General features: G+C 43.0%; 1 protein-coding gene across 1 annotated transcript in view; it reads right to left on the reverse strand.

Moving 5' to 3' along the window:
* Positions 1-6,852: 6,852 nt before the first annotated feature.
* LOC147025189 (uncharacterized) overlaps positions 6,853-18,829 on the reverse strand; it is a 71,316-nt gene continuing 59,339 nt past the window's right edge. The window contains exons 3-4 of the mRNA XM_085885877.1: positions 13,480-13,674; positions 6,853-7,966 (exon numbers count right to left, since the gene is read on the reverse strand). Coding sequence (XP_085742003.1) covers positions 7,913-7,966; positions 13,480-13,674 — 249 coding nt within the window. The 3' untranslated portion in view covers positions 6,853-7,912. The remainder of the gene's footprint in view (positions 7,967-13,479; positions 13,675-18,829) is intronic.

Genomic DNA, 18,829 nt, shown 5'->3' on the forward strand with positions numbered 1-18,829 from the left:
AAAGGCCAGTGCAAAATGGGCATTTCAATCAACATGCAACGAGTGTCAAGGGATCAACGCCAGTGTGCCTTGGGCATACTACAAGGCAGATCGAGCTACCGTGAGGTGGCACGTCGCCTTGGCTGATCACACCAGATGATATCGGCCCTGGTGGACAGAGACACCCTCCACAACTCTGCAGATGACAGACCTCAATCAGGGAGGCCAAGAGTCAACACTGCAAGGCAGGACAGGCAGATGGTCCAAAGTCAGATGGCTTCAGACATTGAGGAGTGAGTGGGACAGAATCCAGCAGCAATCCATCCAAAGACTGGTAGGCAGTATGCGCCGACGATGCACTGCCTGTATCCAAAACAATGGTGGCCACACACGCTATTGAAAGGGGACTGACATTGCACCCTGTGCTGTTCTGTACTGTAGAACAAACTTATGAGAAGGTGTATCTTGGTCAAAAACTTGACATGTCATCAATAAAATACCAATGTTTCAATTAGCAATTGTTGGTTTATTTTATTTTGAACTGTTACAATTTTATTACATTTCAAACAAGTGGTAAGTTTCTTTTGCGTTTCAGTATAATATATATATATATATATATATATATATATATATATATATATATATATATATATATATATATATATATATATATATATATATATATATATATATATATATATATATATATATATATATATATATATATATATATATATATATATATATATGTAGCCTGGTGTTGGCGCAGTGGTGAGGGCAGCGGCTTGGAATACAAAAGGTCCTGAGTTCAAGCCCCGTTGGGCCACTGAATTAATACACCAGGGGGTTGACTCAGCCTGTCATCCTTCCGAGGTCGGCGAAATGAGTACCAGTGTACTGGGCCGGTGTATATCCCGGTTAAAATAGGTGTACCATATCCCTGTGTCGTATGAGGCGACCAGGTTTGCGTCAGGAAGGGCATCCGGCGTAAAACATGTGCCAAATCACTATGCGGATCATACGGATGATCCGCTGTGGCGACCCCTAACGGGAGCAGCCGAAAGAAGAAGAAGATGTATATGTATGTATGTATGTATATATATATATATATATATATATATATATATATATATATATATATATATATATATATATATATATATATATATATGTATTGACCCGCGTGCCCATTTTCGAAAGGAACCTTCCTCAACTCAACTCCAACACACACACTGCAAAAATGCATTTAATCGGACAAGCCAAGCCGTTCTCGAAATTGACGAAAACCAATTTCAAGACGACTGCCGTGGCGGCCACACTGAAAATCGCAGCATGCCCATTTTTGAAAGGAACCTTCCTCTACTCAACCCCAACACACCCTGCAAAAATGGATTTAATCGGACAAGGCGTTCTCCTCGAAATCAACGGAAACCAATTTCAAGATGGCTGCCATGAAGGCCACATTGAAAATCGCAGCGCGCCCATTTTCGAAAGGAACCTTCCTCTACTCAACCCCAACATACACTGCAAAAATGGATTTCATCAGACAAGGCATTCTCCTCGAAATTGACAGAAACCAAAAGTTGACAGACGGATGCCCGGACGGACACCCGGACAATGCCTGTGACGACAATACCCCTTTTTCAGCCCAATTCAGGCTGAGGGGTAACCAGGGAGAAACACAGAGGAGTCAGAAACATGATGTGAGAGAAACAAATTTAGTTATAGTTATGGAGAGGTTTTGATCACATGTTTGCTGCTTCCAATTTAAATACACAAACATACCACATCCACACCTAAAAACACAAAAAATACCGACAAGAGAAACTGTGCACTTGTTTATGGAACAAAATCAGCAACATTTCAATTTACATACTTTCAACGGCAACGTTTTATGGTTCACTCACTTCTGTGTACCCGATGGCAGTGCCCAGACAGGTGCCAGGGATTTGGTGCACGCAGTGGGCACTGTGGGCATTTCCAAAAGGGTGGTGGTGGATGGGAATTTTGCTTGTGTCTTGCCAGCCTGGAGAAGGAAAATATTGTGAAATTTTATGTGGAATACAAATGAAAAGAAAGGTTATTGCACAATCTAAAATTGGTCAGTTGAGATTGCAGGTGAGAGATTTAGTGCTAGATAAAATTAACAAAGGAGAGATAGAGTTTAGGTAATTAGAGTAACCACAAGGATTGTATAGAGGTCGGTGGTGAACATTGTAGTACCGGAAGCGTAGTGCAGTCACAAAGGAACAGCGATCACAGCTGTGTGAGCAGGCAGGTTGTAGCTGTACCAACGTGGCGAGGAGGTGTGAATGTGCATGAGCACGCAGGGTCTGTCTGGATGAGAAAGCCCGGCCACACCGAGGACACGATCTAGCCCGCCATGCTCCATCTAAAGCAGTTCTCCCCTAGGAGAAAGGCAACAATGCTGACTGACTTGTGTTAAGTGCAGCCACTACCACATGACTTGGATGATCCAAATAATATACCAAAATTTTCCTATTTGGCGTTTCCCATTTCATTCATTCCATTTGCTGGCAACACACACCTGTTTTGACATGTCCATCAAATTTCCCTCCTTTGTCGGCTGCGACTCCAGTACCCCTCCACCAACCTCTTCCTGTAGTCTGCTCCTGGCTGGATTGATAACCTCTTTCTGATGCTCCTCCTCAAAAACAAGTTTACTCGGGGGAGATGGTGTACTCTCCACCAGCCCCTTTCCTTGTGTTCCATGGCTTCCAGCCATCAGTGCATCATCGTGCGAACGTTTCATGTGTGCCACAAGCTTCTCAAAAGCTGGATGTGCAAATTGACAGAGCTGGCACACATAACCACCATATGTAACCTTTGATGCAACGTGTGCCAAGTGGTCCAAAAGACCCTGTGGTGGAGGCTGCCCCCCTCTAGAAAATACCTCCCCTGTTACCCTCACAGCTGGATGCTTCTTCTGGTAGTGTGTCAAGACACCATGCAAACGGGCATTCACGTATGGGCAAATCTTGCAGCTGTACATACCTGGCACTGCTCGCAAAGTTACACCACAACCAAATGTTGAGCCTGTAATGAGACTCATAGAGTCATTCGGTGGTTTAGCTCTGCTTAAAACTACTTTCCTTGGCTTTTCCTGGCTCTCAGATTTTGGTTTACCTTCATAAGGTACCTTAGGACTCCTTCCACTTGTCAATCGTTCTGCTTCATAAGAACCACCAGCACTTTTCACACCTGTTGTCACCGACTCCCCTTCACTCATTACCTTTGAGCTTTGCTCAACTTTCAACGGATCGACCGGAGTCCTCAATGAATGCCTTTTAGCACGATGAAGACTGAGCTGCCGTGGAGTGCTACACATGTAACCACAATCAGTGCAACGTGTCATCCCACTTCGCCCACCTTCCAGAGCAACTGGTTCTTTGCTAGTAGCATCTGGTGCACTCTGCTGTCCAACTTCCATTCGGCTCCAGACGACAGCAGTGTATTCTCGCACAAGTTCTCCACTAATCCGTAAGCCAGGATGGCGTTTCTGACAGTGAACTAGAATGCCCTGAACAGTTTTGTTTACATAAGGGCACTCTCTACAGTAAAACTGCAAACCAGGCATGCCAGAAGGTCCCAAAGTCGGTTTTGCAGCTTGTGCCACAGGTTGAGGAGTGACAGCTGGAGGAGTTGATGCAGGTGAAGAAACTGTAAGAGTGGCAGGGGTTGAGGGAGATGTGCGAGGCCGAACAGGAGATACACCACGGCGGATATAGTTTGCTGTCACTTTAATCTCAGGGTGGCGTTTTTGGTAGTGCACCAAGACACCCTGGACAGTACGGTTCTCATAGCTACAATGATGACAGTGATAAGGACTAGATACATCAGGATTTCCTTCAATCTCTTGTGGTGAAACTTGATGGCCTTTTGGAGAAACTTGAGCCTTTGAAGGGTTACCGGGAGGCAATTCCAATTTTTTGATGCGTGAAAAAGAGGCTTTTGTACCTGGGTGTCTCCGCTGGTAGTGATTCAAGACAGAATGAATGTTCCCATTTTGGTAAGAGCAGAGATCACAGCTAAACACAAGACCATGGGATGTGTTGTCCTCCACCCAACCATCAGCTTCACTGCCAGAAGAGACAAGGCCAGAAGAAAGAAGTGCTGGAGTTACACGAATCCCTGGGTGGGCTTTGTAATAATGTGGACTCAATCCACGAGCACTTGCATGTGCAAATGGACAGAGCAGGCACCTATAACGAATGTGCTGTGGGGAATTGTCAAAATCCAATGGAGATATGACCCCAGGGTGCTGTTCCATATAGTGATCACGTAGTGCAGCTTCATTTCCAAATTGAAAGCAGCGGCAGTGTACACAGCGGAACATGGCTGAGTGATCTGTAGGGTCCAGTACAAATGAAGGTGAGAACTCGAGATAAGGGTGTACACGATGATAATGTGTCGTGAGGACACGAGCAAGACAGCATGTAAAAAGGCAACGTTTACAGCGGTAAGGAAATGTTGTGACCTTATCATTGCCTGACACGCCTTGCTGTTCTTCTGAAGTTTGAGATTCATTTCCTTGATCAACCTGTAATTCCGACATCTCGTCATGAGGATCTGTGACTGAAGAGGAGTTGATAGATTCTACATCAGAGTCCCCTGATGAACAGCCCATTCCAAGCCCCTCAACAGAGGAAAGAGCAAGTAGTGAGGTCCTTGTTTGCTGTTGTGCCATACTGTTGAGTCGACCAGTAAGCTGACCGACAATCGCATCAATTCTATGGCGTTTATGTGGAAAGAGGGGATGCTCAACTATCTTTGTACTTTCATTCACAACTGCTGATCGCTTCGTTGGAGTGAGACGAGAGGTACTGTGAGATGCATCTGCATCAATCAAATGACTTGGAAATTCTCGTGTTTTTATTGCATCCTGTTCAACCAAACCCATGCGAGACTCCACTTTATCAGGATTTATGACACTTGCTTTCCTTGACGATGCGACTCGACCAAGAATTTCTGCAAGCAACCTTCCACGTCGGCCACGGCTAACTAGTCCTTTACCCCCTCTTCCTTTCATCTTGAACTTTGACTCGAGTGTTTCACAATTTTGCTCAATTCCATTAGTCTTGATCCCATAGATTACTTGTTTTTTACTGTCCTCAAAAACATTTCTCTTTTGATCATCATCAACATCAAATACTAACCCCATATCGTTGTCTTTGTCCGCAGTTTTTTTTTCATTCTCTTCATCTGTTTTTTGCTCTTGCCTTTCTCCATCATTTTTTGTCGACCATCTCTCTACTATCCCGCTCGTTTTTATTTCAATTGCCTCCTCTACAGCTCCAACTGTACTCACTAAAGCAGAATTCTCCATAATCTCATCGAGCTTGGCCCCACCTCTGTTGTCAAGCACAAGTTTATTTTCCTCATCATCTTCAATCTGTTCCTTTTTCTTGTCATCACCATCCTGCCGCTGTTCAAAATCATCACCACCACTATCCTCTTCTTCTTCCACCTCTTCCTCTTCTTCTTCTTCCTCTTCCAGCTGTCTGTTTGCTGGCCGTTCTCTTGTGTCACTTATAATCACATCATCTGGAGGTTCAAAGAAATCAGGGTTTGGATTGTAGCAAGATTTTTGGTCGGGTTTATCAATTCGGTTCGGCAGGTGAAACTTGAGCACGTGACGGGACGTGGACCGGCGGTGTGCACTCACGAAAGGGCAGAAGAGACACTGAAACCGCCCAGCCCCAGCTCGTCTGTATGCCACTCCACACAACACCTGTGATCCACGGCCACGACGAGCACGTGTTCGCATCCGAGTCCCCCTTAGTGTTGTAGATGCTGCCGTAATCCCTGATGCTGCTCTTCCTAGACCCACAATTCTATCTTCGACTGATCCAGGCATAATGTCCCTTGTTCTGGTTCCTGGGCGTTTCATTCCACGTGTACTCCTTGGAACTATAACATGATCCAACGCCATAATCCTGTCCATGCCAGATTTTCTGGTCCTCTGACCTCTACCACGGACTCCAATCCATGTACCACCACGTCCTGCTCGTCCAGCATTGGGTATCAGTTGTGTGGTTTCAACAATTAATCGCTGAGACCTCTGACCTCGTCCACGACCGGTTCCTCGACCTCTCCCACCACGCCCAATTGCTGAAGAATCCATCCTGCAAGTACCAAAAAAACTATAAGCCTTTCCAAGGACATGCGCACAGCCACCAATGCTTAAATCCAAACAATACTCAGAAATGCATTAGTTTGTTATCAGTTTGATTATAATTATATCTTCTGTTACCAATGGGCCTCATACAAAAGATAAAAAACACGAGGGTTAACAATTATAACATTTGATGGGGAAGGACAAATGCACAGGTTAAGAAGATGCAACGTTGAAAAGTTTTCAGGTAGGTAGGTTTTGCATCAGTTCAACTGGTTGAGCTTCTGCAATGTAATCTGGTGATTACAGGTTAAAAATCTCAACTCCACGTTGGGAAGGCAACAGCAGACCAGGGAGTGCATTTCATTCATTGGTCAGTGAGCTGCTTTGGCAGAACTGTCATCCTAAGGGAATGATACTGGGACGTGCAATTGCAAAGGAAACTTGTGATGATGATTACAATTCAGGTGTGTATGAAGGATGTCATAAGATAATAGTCAGCTGCTGCAAAATAACTGAATGAAAAGACACAAACTACATGACGGGACGTGGACCGGCGTTAACTGTACTATCCAATTCACTGATAAACTTTTAAATACCACTAGAAAATAAGTCATACCTCAGAGGTGGAGATTGCAACATCTGAGAAGAATGAGAGGACTCCCCACTCATGACCTTTTCCAACAGAGCTCCATCAGGGACAGGATGGTGATGCCTTTCTCTATGCTGCGATTTTATGGGATTAAAAGTTTGGGTTGAAAAGGTCATAATAAACAGATTATGATGGAGGTGGTTTGGGAAATTGGGAGTGAAAAATAATAATATTTTTGGAAAAAAATAAAATAATAAAGGATATTAAATAATACGAAACAAAACATGAGTATGTTGGGATTGATGAAGTGAGAAAATAAAAAAACATGAACATAGATTACATAATGAGAGTGTTTGTAAATGAGAACAAAGTGATCTTGGTAAGAAACCTGACACTGAAGAGCAGCAACCAAAAGAATGAGGGGAAATGAGCATAAGTTCCAAAGTATGGAAACACCTGGGTAAATGAGGTACACTAAGCAACGGCTTCCACACAGGTGTGGCCCGTGGGTTGATTAAACAAATAATAAAGCAGCATGCTTTGGGTCATGTATAAAAATGCCACACAGGTCTAGTTGCCTATAATTATGACCAGCATGGCTGCAAGAGGAGACACCACCCCAATGCCCCCATCCACTAAGGATGTGTGGTTGCCCAATTATTTGATGAGCATGACACTGATGTTATCCATATGTTATGGCCTTCTCAGTCATCATCTCTGAATCCAATTGAGCATTTATGGGATATTCTGGAACAACACCTGAGACAGCGTTTTCCACCTCTGTTAAACAGGTGTGAGTTGATTGACTTTCTCGTGGAAGAATGGTGCCCCATCCCTCCTGAAGAATTCCAGACGCTGGTGGACTCTATACCACAGCACATACAGTCCATACTGGCCGCACGTGGCCCAACGCCCTATTAAGTGACTTTACATTGGTGTTTCCATTTTATGTCCACTATCTGTAGGTAGACTATTAAATTCACATGATATTTAACTGCTCCTTGCATAATATTGTTGAAGTCCCATTTTACAGTATGTGGAATTTATGCGGGTATTTGCGAGTCATACTACAATTTAAGAAGTGTCCGTTTGTTTGTTGGTGTGTTTGCTTTACCTCCATGCAGGAAAGAATGAGTTGAACACTGATGGTTGGACTGGTAGTGTGAACGGGAAGTTTTAAGCAGAAAAAGGCAGTCCCAGGGGGTTCAAGCTCCATCAAAGGCAGTCCCAGGGGTGTGATTGGAGGACCCTAATTCTCTCTGTGGATGTATATTTTTACAGATCTCGTCTCGGGGTAAAATGGGATGTAGTTTAGAATAGTTCTTTCATAATACATGTTAGAATAAGTGTTATGCAATTCCTGTAATTAATGAGACTATTGTGGGCCCGTAGGTGTGGGCCCGTAGGTGCGTGCCCATACGTGTGTGGCCGTACATGCAAAAATAAATACAAAAACTTTCAAACCGCGTGCCAGAAACAACAACCACACAGGCCGTTCCTTCGCTCTCGCGTGCCCGTACGTGTGTGGCCGTACGTGCATGGCCGTATGTGCAAAAAAAAAAAACTTTCAAACAAACACACAGGCCGTTCCTTCGCTCTCGTAAACGACGACTGGATTGGGGCATTGTGTTTATCTATAAATGCGCGTAAAAAATCGAGAAATTATTAGAATACAGTAAGTCATCACTATCCGGAAGTAGTGCATGCCCGTATGGAATGTTCACATGGGTTGAGGCCCCCTCTTTCCCCCCTCCTCTCTCCCCTCTCTCGTGCCAGTACCCTCTCTCGTGGGTGAGGCATGCCAGTATGTGCAGCTTCGTTCCTTCGCTCTCATAAACGACGACTGCATTGGGGCATTTTTTCAATTAGATCGGACCAACCGTATCATAAATGGCCATAACTTGGGAAACACCTGGGAAACATACTCAGGTCCCCAGTGTCAATTGTGACATCATATCAAACAAAGAAGAATTGTGACGCCCCCTCTCTCTCGCCCCCCCTCACTCCCCCCTAATCTCGCCCCTCCTCTCTCCCCCTCCTCTCTCGCCCCCACTTTCACCCCCTCTCTCGCCCCCTCCTCTCTCTCCCCCTCTCTTGAATTGTGATGCCCCCTCTCTCTCACCTCCCTCTCTCCCTCCCCTCTCACCCCTCTCTCACCCTCTTCTCTCCCCCCTCCTCTCTCCCCCTCCTCTCTCCCCCTCCTCTCTTACCCCTCTCTCTGTAAATGTATTCACAAATGTATTCAAAAAAAAAAAAAAAATTAAATAAATAAACATTAATTGTGACGTCATGCATGACGTCATAGCACCGTGTCTTGTTATTGGTTGACAGATAAATGGCCGTAACTTGGGAACTGCTTGTCCGATTGATATCAAACCTTGAAAAGGCACATACTCAGGTCCCCAGCGTCGATTGTGACGTCATACCAAATGAAGAATTGTGACGTTAATCGTGCAAAAAAAAATTAAAAAAAATAAAATAAACATTAATTATGACGTCATTCGTGGTCAGAGCACCGTGTCCTGTCATTGGTTGACAGATAAATGGCCGTAACTTGGGAACCGCTCGTTCGATTGATATCAAACCTTGAAAAGGCACATCCGCAGGGCCCTGGCAATATTCCTGGCAAGTTTCAATCCGATCGGACTGGTGGTCGTCGAGAAACTGCAGTCGCAGACACACACACACACACACACACACACACACACACACACACACACACACACACACACACACACACACACACACACACACACACACACACACACACACACACACTGTTGGAATTATAGATAGATGTGGCTAGCACGTGTTTGGAGAGCACTCCTTTTCCCAGCCACAGTTTTCATGTTTAAGCCCCATTTTTCCCCCTTCCCTAAATTCTTCAACATTTCCCCATTGTATGTTCTATGTCTAAACATCCATTACCCACAGCGATGCACACCACAGCTTAACAATATAGCATAACTGTGTCAAAGGTCACAATGTGCTGGGGATGTGAACATGCATGGACATCTGGCATATTCAAGGCCAATGGACACTCTGCGTTTGTAATTTCCCCAGCTTGCTCGCCAATCAGCGCAGCCATCAATTATCGTCTAACAGGCCACGCCTGCCCATGGGAATGCACTACAAGGGTTTGAATACATGCTGCAGGACATTACAAAAGGCATACACAGTGTTGGTGTGTGGTGCGCATAGTTGGTCTGTGTGGATGGTGCTTGCTCCTAGGTCCCTCCCTGCTGCATGTGGTCGGTTACTGCCCCTGCTGCTTCTCCGTACATGCCCACTTCGTGGTGCTTCTCCAGCCTGGATTCCTGTGCTTTGTGGTGAGCTTGCAACATGATAGGACTGGCACGTAAGGTGCCACAGAGTCAGCCAAGGACCAATCCACTGTACACCCCGAGAAAAGACCCATGCCGTGCATGCGATTATTGCACACAGAGTAGGTTTCCCTTTCTCTCTAACTTGTCTTCTCACTCTGTCCCATGTGCCCCAAGTGAGTGAATAAGGCCATAATTGTTTAAGTCAACCTGGTTCAGAGGGTGCTCTGGTTTATTAATTCACAAATTTCTTACAGTTGGTGATCGCCACAGTGTGGATATGCTCTTTTTTCCTTCCATCCACCCCTCCAATTTTGTTGTAATAAATCCTTGTTTGTTGAACTCTTGTGTTGTCATTAGGAGTGGGCTTCATAACATGGAGTGAGTTCGTAAGTTAACCTGTTAAGCCGCTGTCACACCTTGACAATTTAGCCAGCGTATGCTGACGTATGAAAAGTTTGTCTAAAACACTGGCACACGTCGAATATGTTATGGGTAAGTTTTGTATACGTTAAGAGCACGCTGAAGCACGCTGGCATACGTCGTAGTACGCCGAGCACGTCGACAAATTTTAACATGCTCAAAATTTTTCGACGTATGCCAGCGTATGACTCACACGTTCCGCATACGCTGGCCATAAGTTGTAGGCACGTTATGCGATCGTTGACACACGTCGACACACGTTACTTGTAAGTTACTCATAAGTCGAAACATGTCAAGGTAATGTTTAGCATACCTGAAACTTATTTCTAACCCATGAGTAACGTGTTGTAGGCACGTTACGCGATCGTTGACACACGTTACTTGTAAGTTACTCATAAGTCGAAACACGTAGAGGTAATGTTTAGCGTCAGTGTTCCAGACTCCATGGTTTTTTTTTTTGTTTTGTTTTGTTTTGTTTTTCTTCGGCATGACGGTGATGTTGACACTTCGATTTCTAGTGTGTTATAATATAATATAATATAATATAATATAATATAATATAATTAATAGGCTGACGCTCAACGATTTAAATCATAACCGCACTAGAAATCGAAGTGTCAACATCACCGTCATGCCGAAGAAAAAAAAAAAAAAAACCATGGAGTCTGGAACACTGACGGGTTCCTCCTGTGTGAAGCCCATTTTAATATACCAATTCTCCGAAACGCTGCCAATACGCCATTATACGGTAGCTGTAAGTTAGTAACACGTTCAGTAAGTTCTGTGGTCGTCCGGAAGAAGTCAAATACATCTACATACGTCAATATGCGTTGGAGATACGTTACACATAGGTTCAAAGCACCTTACTCATAGGTTCAAAGCACGTTACTCATAGGTTAGAAATAAGTTTCGAGTATGCTAAACATTACCTCGACGTGTTTCGACTTATGAGTAACTTACAAGTAACGTGTGTCGACGTGTGTCAACGATCGCATAACGTGCCTACAACTTATGGCCAGCGTATGCGGAACGTGTGTGTCATACGCTGGCATACGTCGAAAAATTTTCAGCATGCTTAAAATTTGTCGACGTACGACATATGCCAGCGTGCTTCAGCGTGCTCTTAACGTATACAAAACTTACCCATAACGTATTCGACGTGTGCCAGCGTATTCGGCAAATTTTTCATACGTCGGCATACGCTGGCTAAAACGTCAAGGTGTGATAGCGGCTTGACACTTTGATGTCTAATGCGGTTATGATTTGAATCGTCGAGTGGCAGCCTTTTAATAGGCTACGCTACGTGATCATCGGCGATACGCTGCCGCACGCTATACATACGTTAGAGTATTGTTGGGCATACGTTGTGAATGTCAACAACACGCGAAGCATTCGTTGGTATAAGTTATCTGATTGTTATCGAAACGTTCTGTGTACGTTACTAATACGTTATGCATACATCCAACTCGTTATGATTACGCCAAAAACTGAAAAAAAACATTAGTTCAGCATACGCCAGCATTTTACATACATTTTGATACGTTGCCATACGCTGGCTAAAATGTCAAGGTGTTACAGCGGCTTTAGACAGGCAGATTGGGTTCATGCTAAAGCGCTTTAAAAGTGGATCGCTGAGGGCCTTGTCGTCAGGTGTATTTGCAGTGTCAAGCTCGACCAATCTTGTCAGGCATATTTGCCACGACCATGTGTCTGAGACGCCGATTCATACAAAATTTACGGTTTTATGCAGGAACCTTTTCGACCTTTAGCCGCCGGAGGCGCAAGGGTCTTTGAGACCATGTGGCCCTTATAATATGGATGGCATAGCACCGCTTCCGTTGGGAGGGGGAAATCTAAAATACACCAATTCTGAGGGAATTAACCAGTTCATATTTTGAGGAGAATTAACCTGTCCGTATGGAGAAAGCCCAGGAGCACAGAAGAGACAAAACTCTGATCACAGGTGCTGCCAAACAAGTGATCCAAACTAGTTCCTTGCTCTGCAGCACTCTTGAAGCTCCAAATGCTCTCTCACCCAGCTACTCTGTCTCAGGCCTACAACACCAATGTCTTTGTGAAATGAACACACAATTGCACTTTGTCTCTTCACCTTCCCTGTCCTGCTGCCGCAAGTATGCTCCTTTTCCAGATGCTTCTGAGTCCCAGGCCAATCAATGGCATTGTCAATATGGCACTGCTGACCGGCGACAATGGCTTCATCTAGTGGAATTTTGGGAAGTGGTCATATTTGAGTTGATACTTTAAGAGATGAAACCCAATGAGCCAGAAACATGCCCATAGATAAATTCCCTACATAGTGGGGAAGGATGTGTGAGCTGCATTGTTAAAAATGCTTCTAAAGCCATGATGGTTGACTGATGCTGACACTGCTTTCAGCAGCGAGTGGTTATGTGACCTTCACGGACTGCAACTAACTCTGGAAGATCCATTTTAATACTTCACTCTTCAGACATTCTCCATTAATTTGGTTACCATGGACCATAAGGAAAGCTGTGTCTGGAAGGTTAACTTTTTGACTGCATTCCTGTTTTTACCAGTTTAGGTTCCAGATCCTTGTCTGCTGGGTCCAATGGAATATGATATGACACAACACCATGTAATTGAACAACACAAACAAATTTTGAATTAAGGATTGTTTGGAGAAGCTGGGCATATTTATTTTCTCTCCAAAAGTCAAGGATTATAGAAGAGCTGAACAAGAGAGGATAGCAAGTTAACAGACTGACAGAGGGGCAGAGGAGAGCAGGTTGACAAAACTCACACACCAGAGTATGAGAAAAAGGGTGGCAGAAGTACAATGGGTAAGGGGTGAGCAAGAGTAAAAGTTATCGGGAATGGGTAGAGGACAAACAATGAGGTGGTGATGGGTTTGAGTCTTGAAGGACTGGAAGTAAGAGCATGATATAATCGCAACAAGGAAACTCATGCGAGTTTAAGAAACTAATGAAAAGGTAAAGGTTGCAAAGAAAGAAAATCGAGAGAAGCACAGTTTTTGTTTTATTTACCGTGAACATGCGGCCTCGACGTGGTGTGTGATAGCCACAGTCCTCACAGGCATACACCTTTTGGCCACTACTCCATCCAAGAACACGGTAACCAGAGGAAATGGCTTCATATGTCGGGGGGCCTAACCCTGCCCCTACCGGTAACCGTGATCCTCTGCGACTTCCTCCACGTCCTCTTACTCCTCTTCTTGGCTCCTATATATCAGCACAAAAAAGAATAATGAGTGTTGAGGGAAAGTTAGAGTCAAAAAATGCAAATGACTAATTTGTAGCTCTCTCACCTACTCTCTCTCACAATTTGTAGCCCCCTACCCCTCTGCCCACCCCCCACAGCCCACACCTTACATTCTTATAGACAGAAACATTACACAGAAAATAAAACCTTAAGTAAATGGTTCTGATTAAATGATGGGCAGTACAATCATTGGTCCAATGAGATCAATGACTTACCACATGCAAATGGATGTCATTTGGATTTACTTTACATTTATTAACTGCCTAAAGAGAGGGAAAAAAAGTTTGTAATTACGTATTTATAATTTGATCAAGAAATAACACCAAAGTACAATGATCCAATTCACATATTAAAAATCATTTTATCAGGGTTCGGACCTTGTATATTTTGACTTAACATTTTGTTTTTGAAATACTATATTGGACCCCTTTGAAAGCTCTTCCCGGCAGCGAGGAGGGGGAGTGGAGAGGAGGGAGGGGAGAGAGTGAGGGATTGGGGGGGGAAGGAGAGAGGGGAGGATGGGGAGAGAAGAGAGTGGGAGGTAGAGGAGGATAGGGGTGGGGTAGAGGAGACAGTGGGGGTGGAGGGAGGGAGAGAGGAGGAGGGGTGGGGGGGGTTAGAGTTGAGGTCTTGAAGTCAAATTTTACATTACGTAGAATTTCATTGGGTCCCTGCGAGTATGATTATAACCAATTAACAACTAGGCATACAAACTAAAGAGCTCATAGAACACTTCACCCCATGCAGTCTTGAGAAACAAGGACATTGGTGGGGTCTTTGAGCAACAAATTTGATTGGTAGTGATGACGTAAAATGTCATAATATTTTGTCCAAGTACTGCTAAAGGGGTTTTGAAAGTGCTGAAAAGATGATTTGTGTTCTACAGTGTTGAAGTGTATAATTCAATTGAAATAAAATAAAGATTTTAAAGGTTGTAGAAGAAAAAAAAAAACTTCCAGAAGTTTATCGTCGTTCATGCAGTCTTTTACATCACCTTATCTTACACTTCACATTAGTTATTCGTACCTGTTGTTTGTGTCCTTTATGATGTTCATACAAACAGGAAGTTTCCTGTTTGGAATAATTTTCAATTTTGTTTGACTGCCAGGCAGGCATAAAGGGTAAAAAAAGAATCTCAGCTCTCTCAGCGTATGCACGATCGGGACGAACTCAGAGATAAAGTACTGCTCAACTGCAGCTTTGTTCTCCGATTCATGTTCAAAATATAACATTCAATTGAAATAAAGTTGTTCCTCAATTATAAAACAACGTTTGGAGAAAGAAAGACTGACAGGTAGACAAACAGACAAGAAGATGTGAACCAATTGCTTAACCCCACTTTTCGCTTCTTGTGCACAGGGAATGAAGTTGTTAAAAGTAATGCAATCAAGTTGAAGGAAGCATGGTTGCTTAAGCTTGTGGATGAGAATGTGTAAATGTCAAACAAAAGGCGTGACATAACACGAGTGAAGCATCAAACGATGAGAAGCTGGCATGTGAGAAATTTTGAACTGGTGGATGATGTGCAAAAAAACGTACAAAGTCTACTTATAATAAAAATACAATTGAATGTCGAAACAATCTGAACCAGGAAAATGGCACCGACACATTCAGTACAGAACGTAATTGGCATTAAAAAGCAATCCGTTAAGTTCTTAAACAATAAGACATCTCTTCAAGTCACCAATACAATGAATTGAATTCATATTTTGCGAGAATCTACACTGAATTATCTCCTAGAACGTATCAGTTTTACCTGCATATCTTCCCACTCCTTCACCTCCACCAATGATTCAAGGACACAAAGTGTACGCTCGTCTTAAACACCTCAATGCGTCAGAAGCGGACCATCCTAGCGATATCCACACTCGCCTTATTGAAGAGTTTGCTTTGGAAGTGTCTAAATCTCTTATAAAGATTTTCAATAAAGGCTTGCAGATCGGCTGTTTTCCAGAGAAATGGAGGAATGCCTCTGCTTGTGTCATACCAAAGATTGCTAAAGTAAATTAATACAATCAGCTTCGACCAATCTGTTACTTCCGTTTTTGCGAGGATGTTTGAGAGCATTCTTTCTGAATGGCTAATGGCAGATCTCAGACCCCACATCGACCATTCCTAATATGGAGACGTGAGAGGGAGCTCCATCAACCATTATCTCGTGAGCATGCTCGGTCATCCATCGTTATATTGACAAGCAAGGTCGATATGTGAATCTATGTACGGTCGATTTTACAAAGGTATTTGACTTTACTAATCACACCACGGCTATTGAAAAGCTTATTCGGCTCAGTGTGGATGCAGCCATTCTGCCAACAGTCGATAGTTTCCTCTCAAACTGTTTATTATCAAGAGAAAATGTCCAACTTGTTAAATCTCACATGTGGAGTTCCACAAGGGATGAAGTTGAGCCCCATCATATTTGTTGTGATGGTCAACGATGCAGAACACTTTTTGAAGAATCCCCTTCTGAAAGTACACTTTGTGTGTTAATAATACCTGTCTGGAGAGTGCAAGCTCATTGTTACTTCTTGGAACAGTCATACAAGCGGACCTAAAGTGGAATGTTGTGTTGCTCAGCAGTTGTACATACCAAGTGTCCTTCAGAAAAGTGGAACGAGCGTTGGTGATCTGGTTACCATCTATAGAGTACACATTCGCTCACTATTCGAGTTTCGATCATCTGTCTGGGGATCTAGACTACCTACTGCTCAGAAAGATGAACTCGAGCATGTCATGAAGCGTGCCATCCGTTGCATCGCATATCCACATACAGTGGCTGACAAAATTATTCACCCCCCCTACAAAGTTTCACATTCTGATGCCACCTGAGCTTATTTCATGATGCTTTCAAATCAAATTTAATATATCGAGTCTTCACAAACTACTCCAAAGTGATGAAGCTTTAAAAATGCAGATAAAATGTGAATGTTAGATGAACAGAGAAAAATCAGATGATTCTCAGTTGCATAAGTATTCAAACCCTTTCCCGAATTAACCGTAAATCACTTCAGGAGCAAATTATTTGTTTGAAAGTTTAAAAATAATAAGTGTAATAGGTTTCAGCTGTATGTAATCAGTGTGTAACTTAAAAGATGAAGCTCTCACATTTATCTAAGGAGTTTTAAGTAGGGTTGGGCATACAACCATACTTTTTTTGAAAGGAGTGTCTTTTATGGCCAAATTTCACGCTGATCACGAATCCGTTGAACTTTTTGACATAGGATGATGTCTTAGGTTGGTAAAATGCAAAAATTCAAAATGGCCACCAAATTTACCCACTTTTCAGGTAAAATTTGATAATTATGGCTTACTAGGGCATGTAATATTAGGGTTGGGCACACATCGACTTTTTCTCTGTTGTCCCGTTAAAAGGAGTGTTTTTTTATGGCCATTTTTCATGCTGATGACGAATCCGTTGAAATTTTTGACCAAGGATGATGTCTTAGTAAGTCTTAGTCTTCTGAGTAAGTCTTACTAAGATGTCTTTGTAAGATGGCTTGCATGCCAGATTGTTTTTGTAAAAGATGCCTATGGTGTGGAAAATTCCATCAAAGACAGTGAGCATGAGCGTCGTAAATCCACGACAGCATATAGAGATGGGTCCAGAAATGTGTCCATGAAAACATCAGATAGGTTTCCTGCCACAAAGAACTTCCAGGTGCTGTTCAGCAATCAGGGAAACAAACAAAGACTGCAAAAGTTTCTAAAGGATGAGTTCACCAAGCTTGTAAAGAATCATAGAGAAATTGACTTTGTGTACTCCATCAGGCAAAATTGTTGGAACATCTCCTCTGGAGAAAGGATGGAAGAATTTGAATGCAGTCACATTGAGGCGGACACAATGCTGTTCTTCATCTATTCGCAAATCCGAAAATCAGGAAAAATGGAGAAAGTCGTGATTGATGCCGAGGACACAGATGTAGTGATTCTTTCTGCATATGTTGCACATCAACTGGAGGGCACCCTTGCTATCAAACGGAAAGACAAAATCATCAGCTGCAGTTTCATTTCATTTTTCCATTGAAACACTGTTGCTCTACAGACAAAATGAAGGAATGTTGATATTCTTTCATCATATTACTGTTCTACATAAAGTACAGGAGGGACATACAAAAGAATGGTATAACCTACCTGAACAGTGTAAAAGTTGAGAAATTGATATTATGTACACATCATGTTCTGAAAATAAAGACAATGATTGCGTCCTTCTCTTCTTGTCTCAATTTGTTGTGCACTCCCACATATAAACAAACATTTACTTGCTTGAAAAGATTCACTGCCAATAATATTATGAGAAGAAAACTGATTTTTTTACTATTTTCCAGATGTTACTCGACGACAATCTTGGATTTGGCCCCCGAAAAGTTTTTTTTCATATTTTGTGACTTAACCCTTAAATATAACAATCTGGAATGGTAATATATGACATCCTTGACCTTCAAAACATATATTTTGACCCAAAAATCATAAAAATCGGACAGGTAGAACCAAAGATATGCAATTTTTGATATACTGGAAGTAGCATGGCGGCCATTTTGAATTTTCGCATCTGGCTGAGTTTGCCCACATTTTCACGAGGTTCACCCCAGCTCATTTTAATCAGCACCCTCAAATTGACTAAAATCAACCTTCAAACCTTGGTCCTGGAAAAACGGTCACGGGACCCTATTGTGGGAACTCTACTATGAAGACCAGAGAGCTTTCCAAAGAAGTCAGACACAAAGTGGTGGAGAAGCACCATTCAGGAGAGGCTTTAAGAAGATTTCACTCACTCATTAACCCTTTGAGTATGGTGAATTTCATCATTAAGAAGTGGAAGACATTATACCACCCAGACACTATCCAGATCAGGTTGCCAATCCAAACTCCACAGCCAGGCAAGCAGGAAACTGTTTTGGGATGTCACTGTGTATCCAACAATGACTTTGAAAGATCTGCAAGGCTCTACATCCGAGATGGGGGTCGGTGATCATAAATCAACGGTATCCCGTTCCCTTCACAAACTTGGCGTCTATGGACAGGTGGCAAGAAAGAAGCCATTACTGAAAGAAAAAAAACACATCCAAAAGCTTGTATGGAGTTTGTGAATGATACTGCAGGCACGTGGAGGAAAGT

This window comes from Eptatretus burgeri, chromosome 6, assembly GCF_056783735.1.
Source record: "Eptatretus burgeri isolate ZD-2024b chromosome 6, Ebu_testis_v1, whole genome shotgun sequence".
Classification (NCBI taxonomy): domain Eukaryota; kingdom Metazoa; phylum Chordata; class Myxini; order Myxiniformes; family Myxinidae; genus Eptatretus; species Eptatretus burgeri.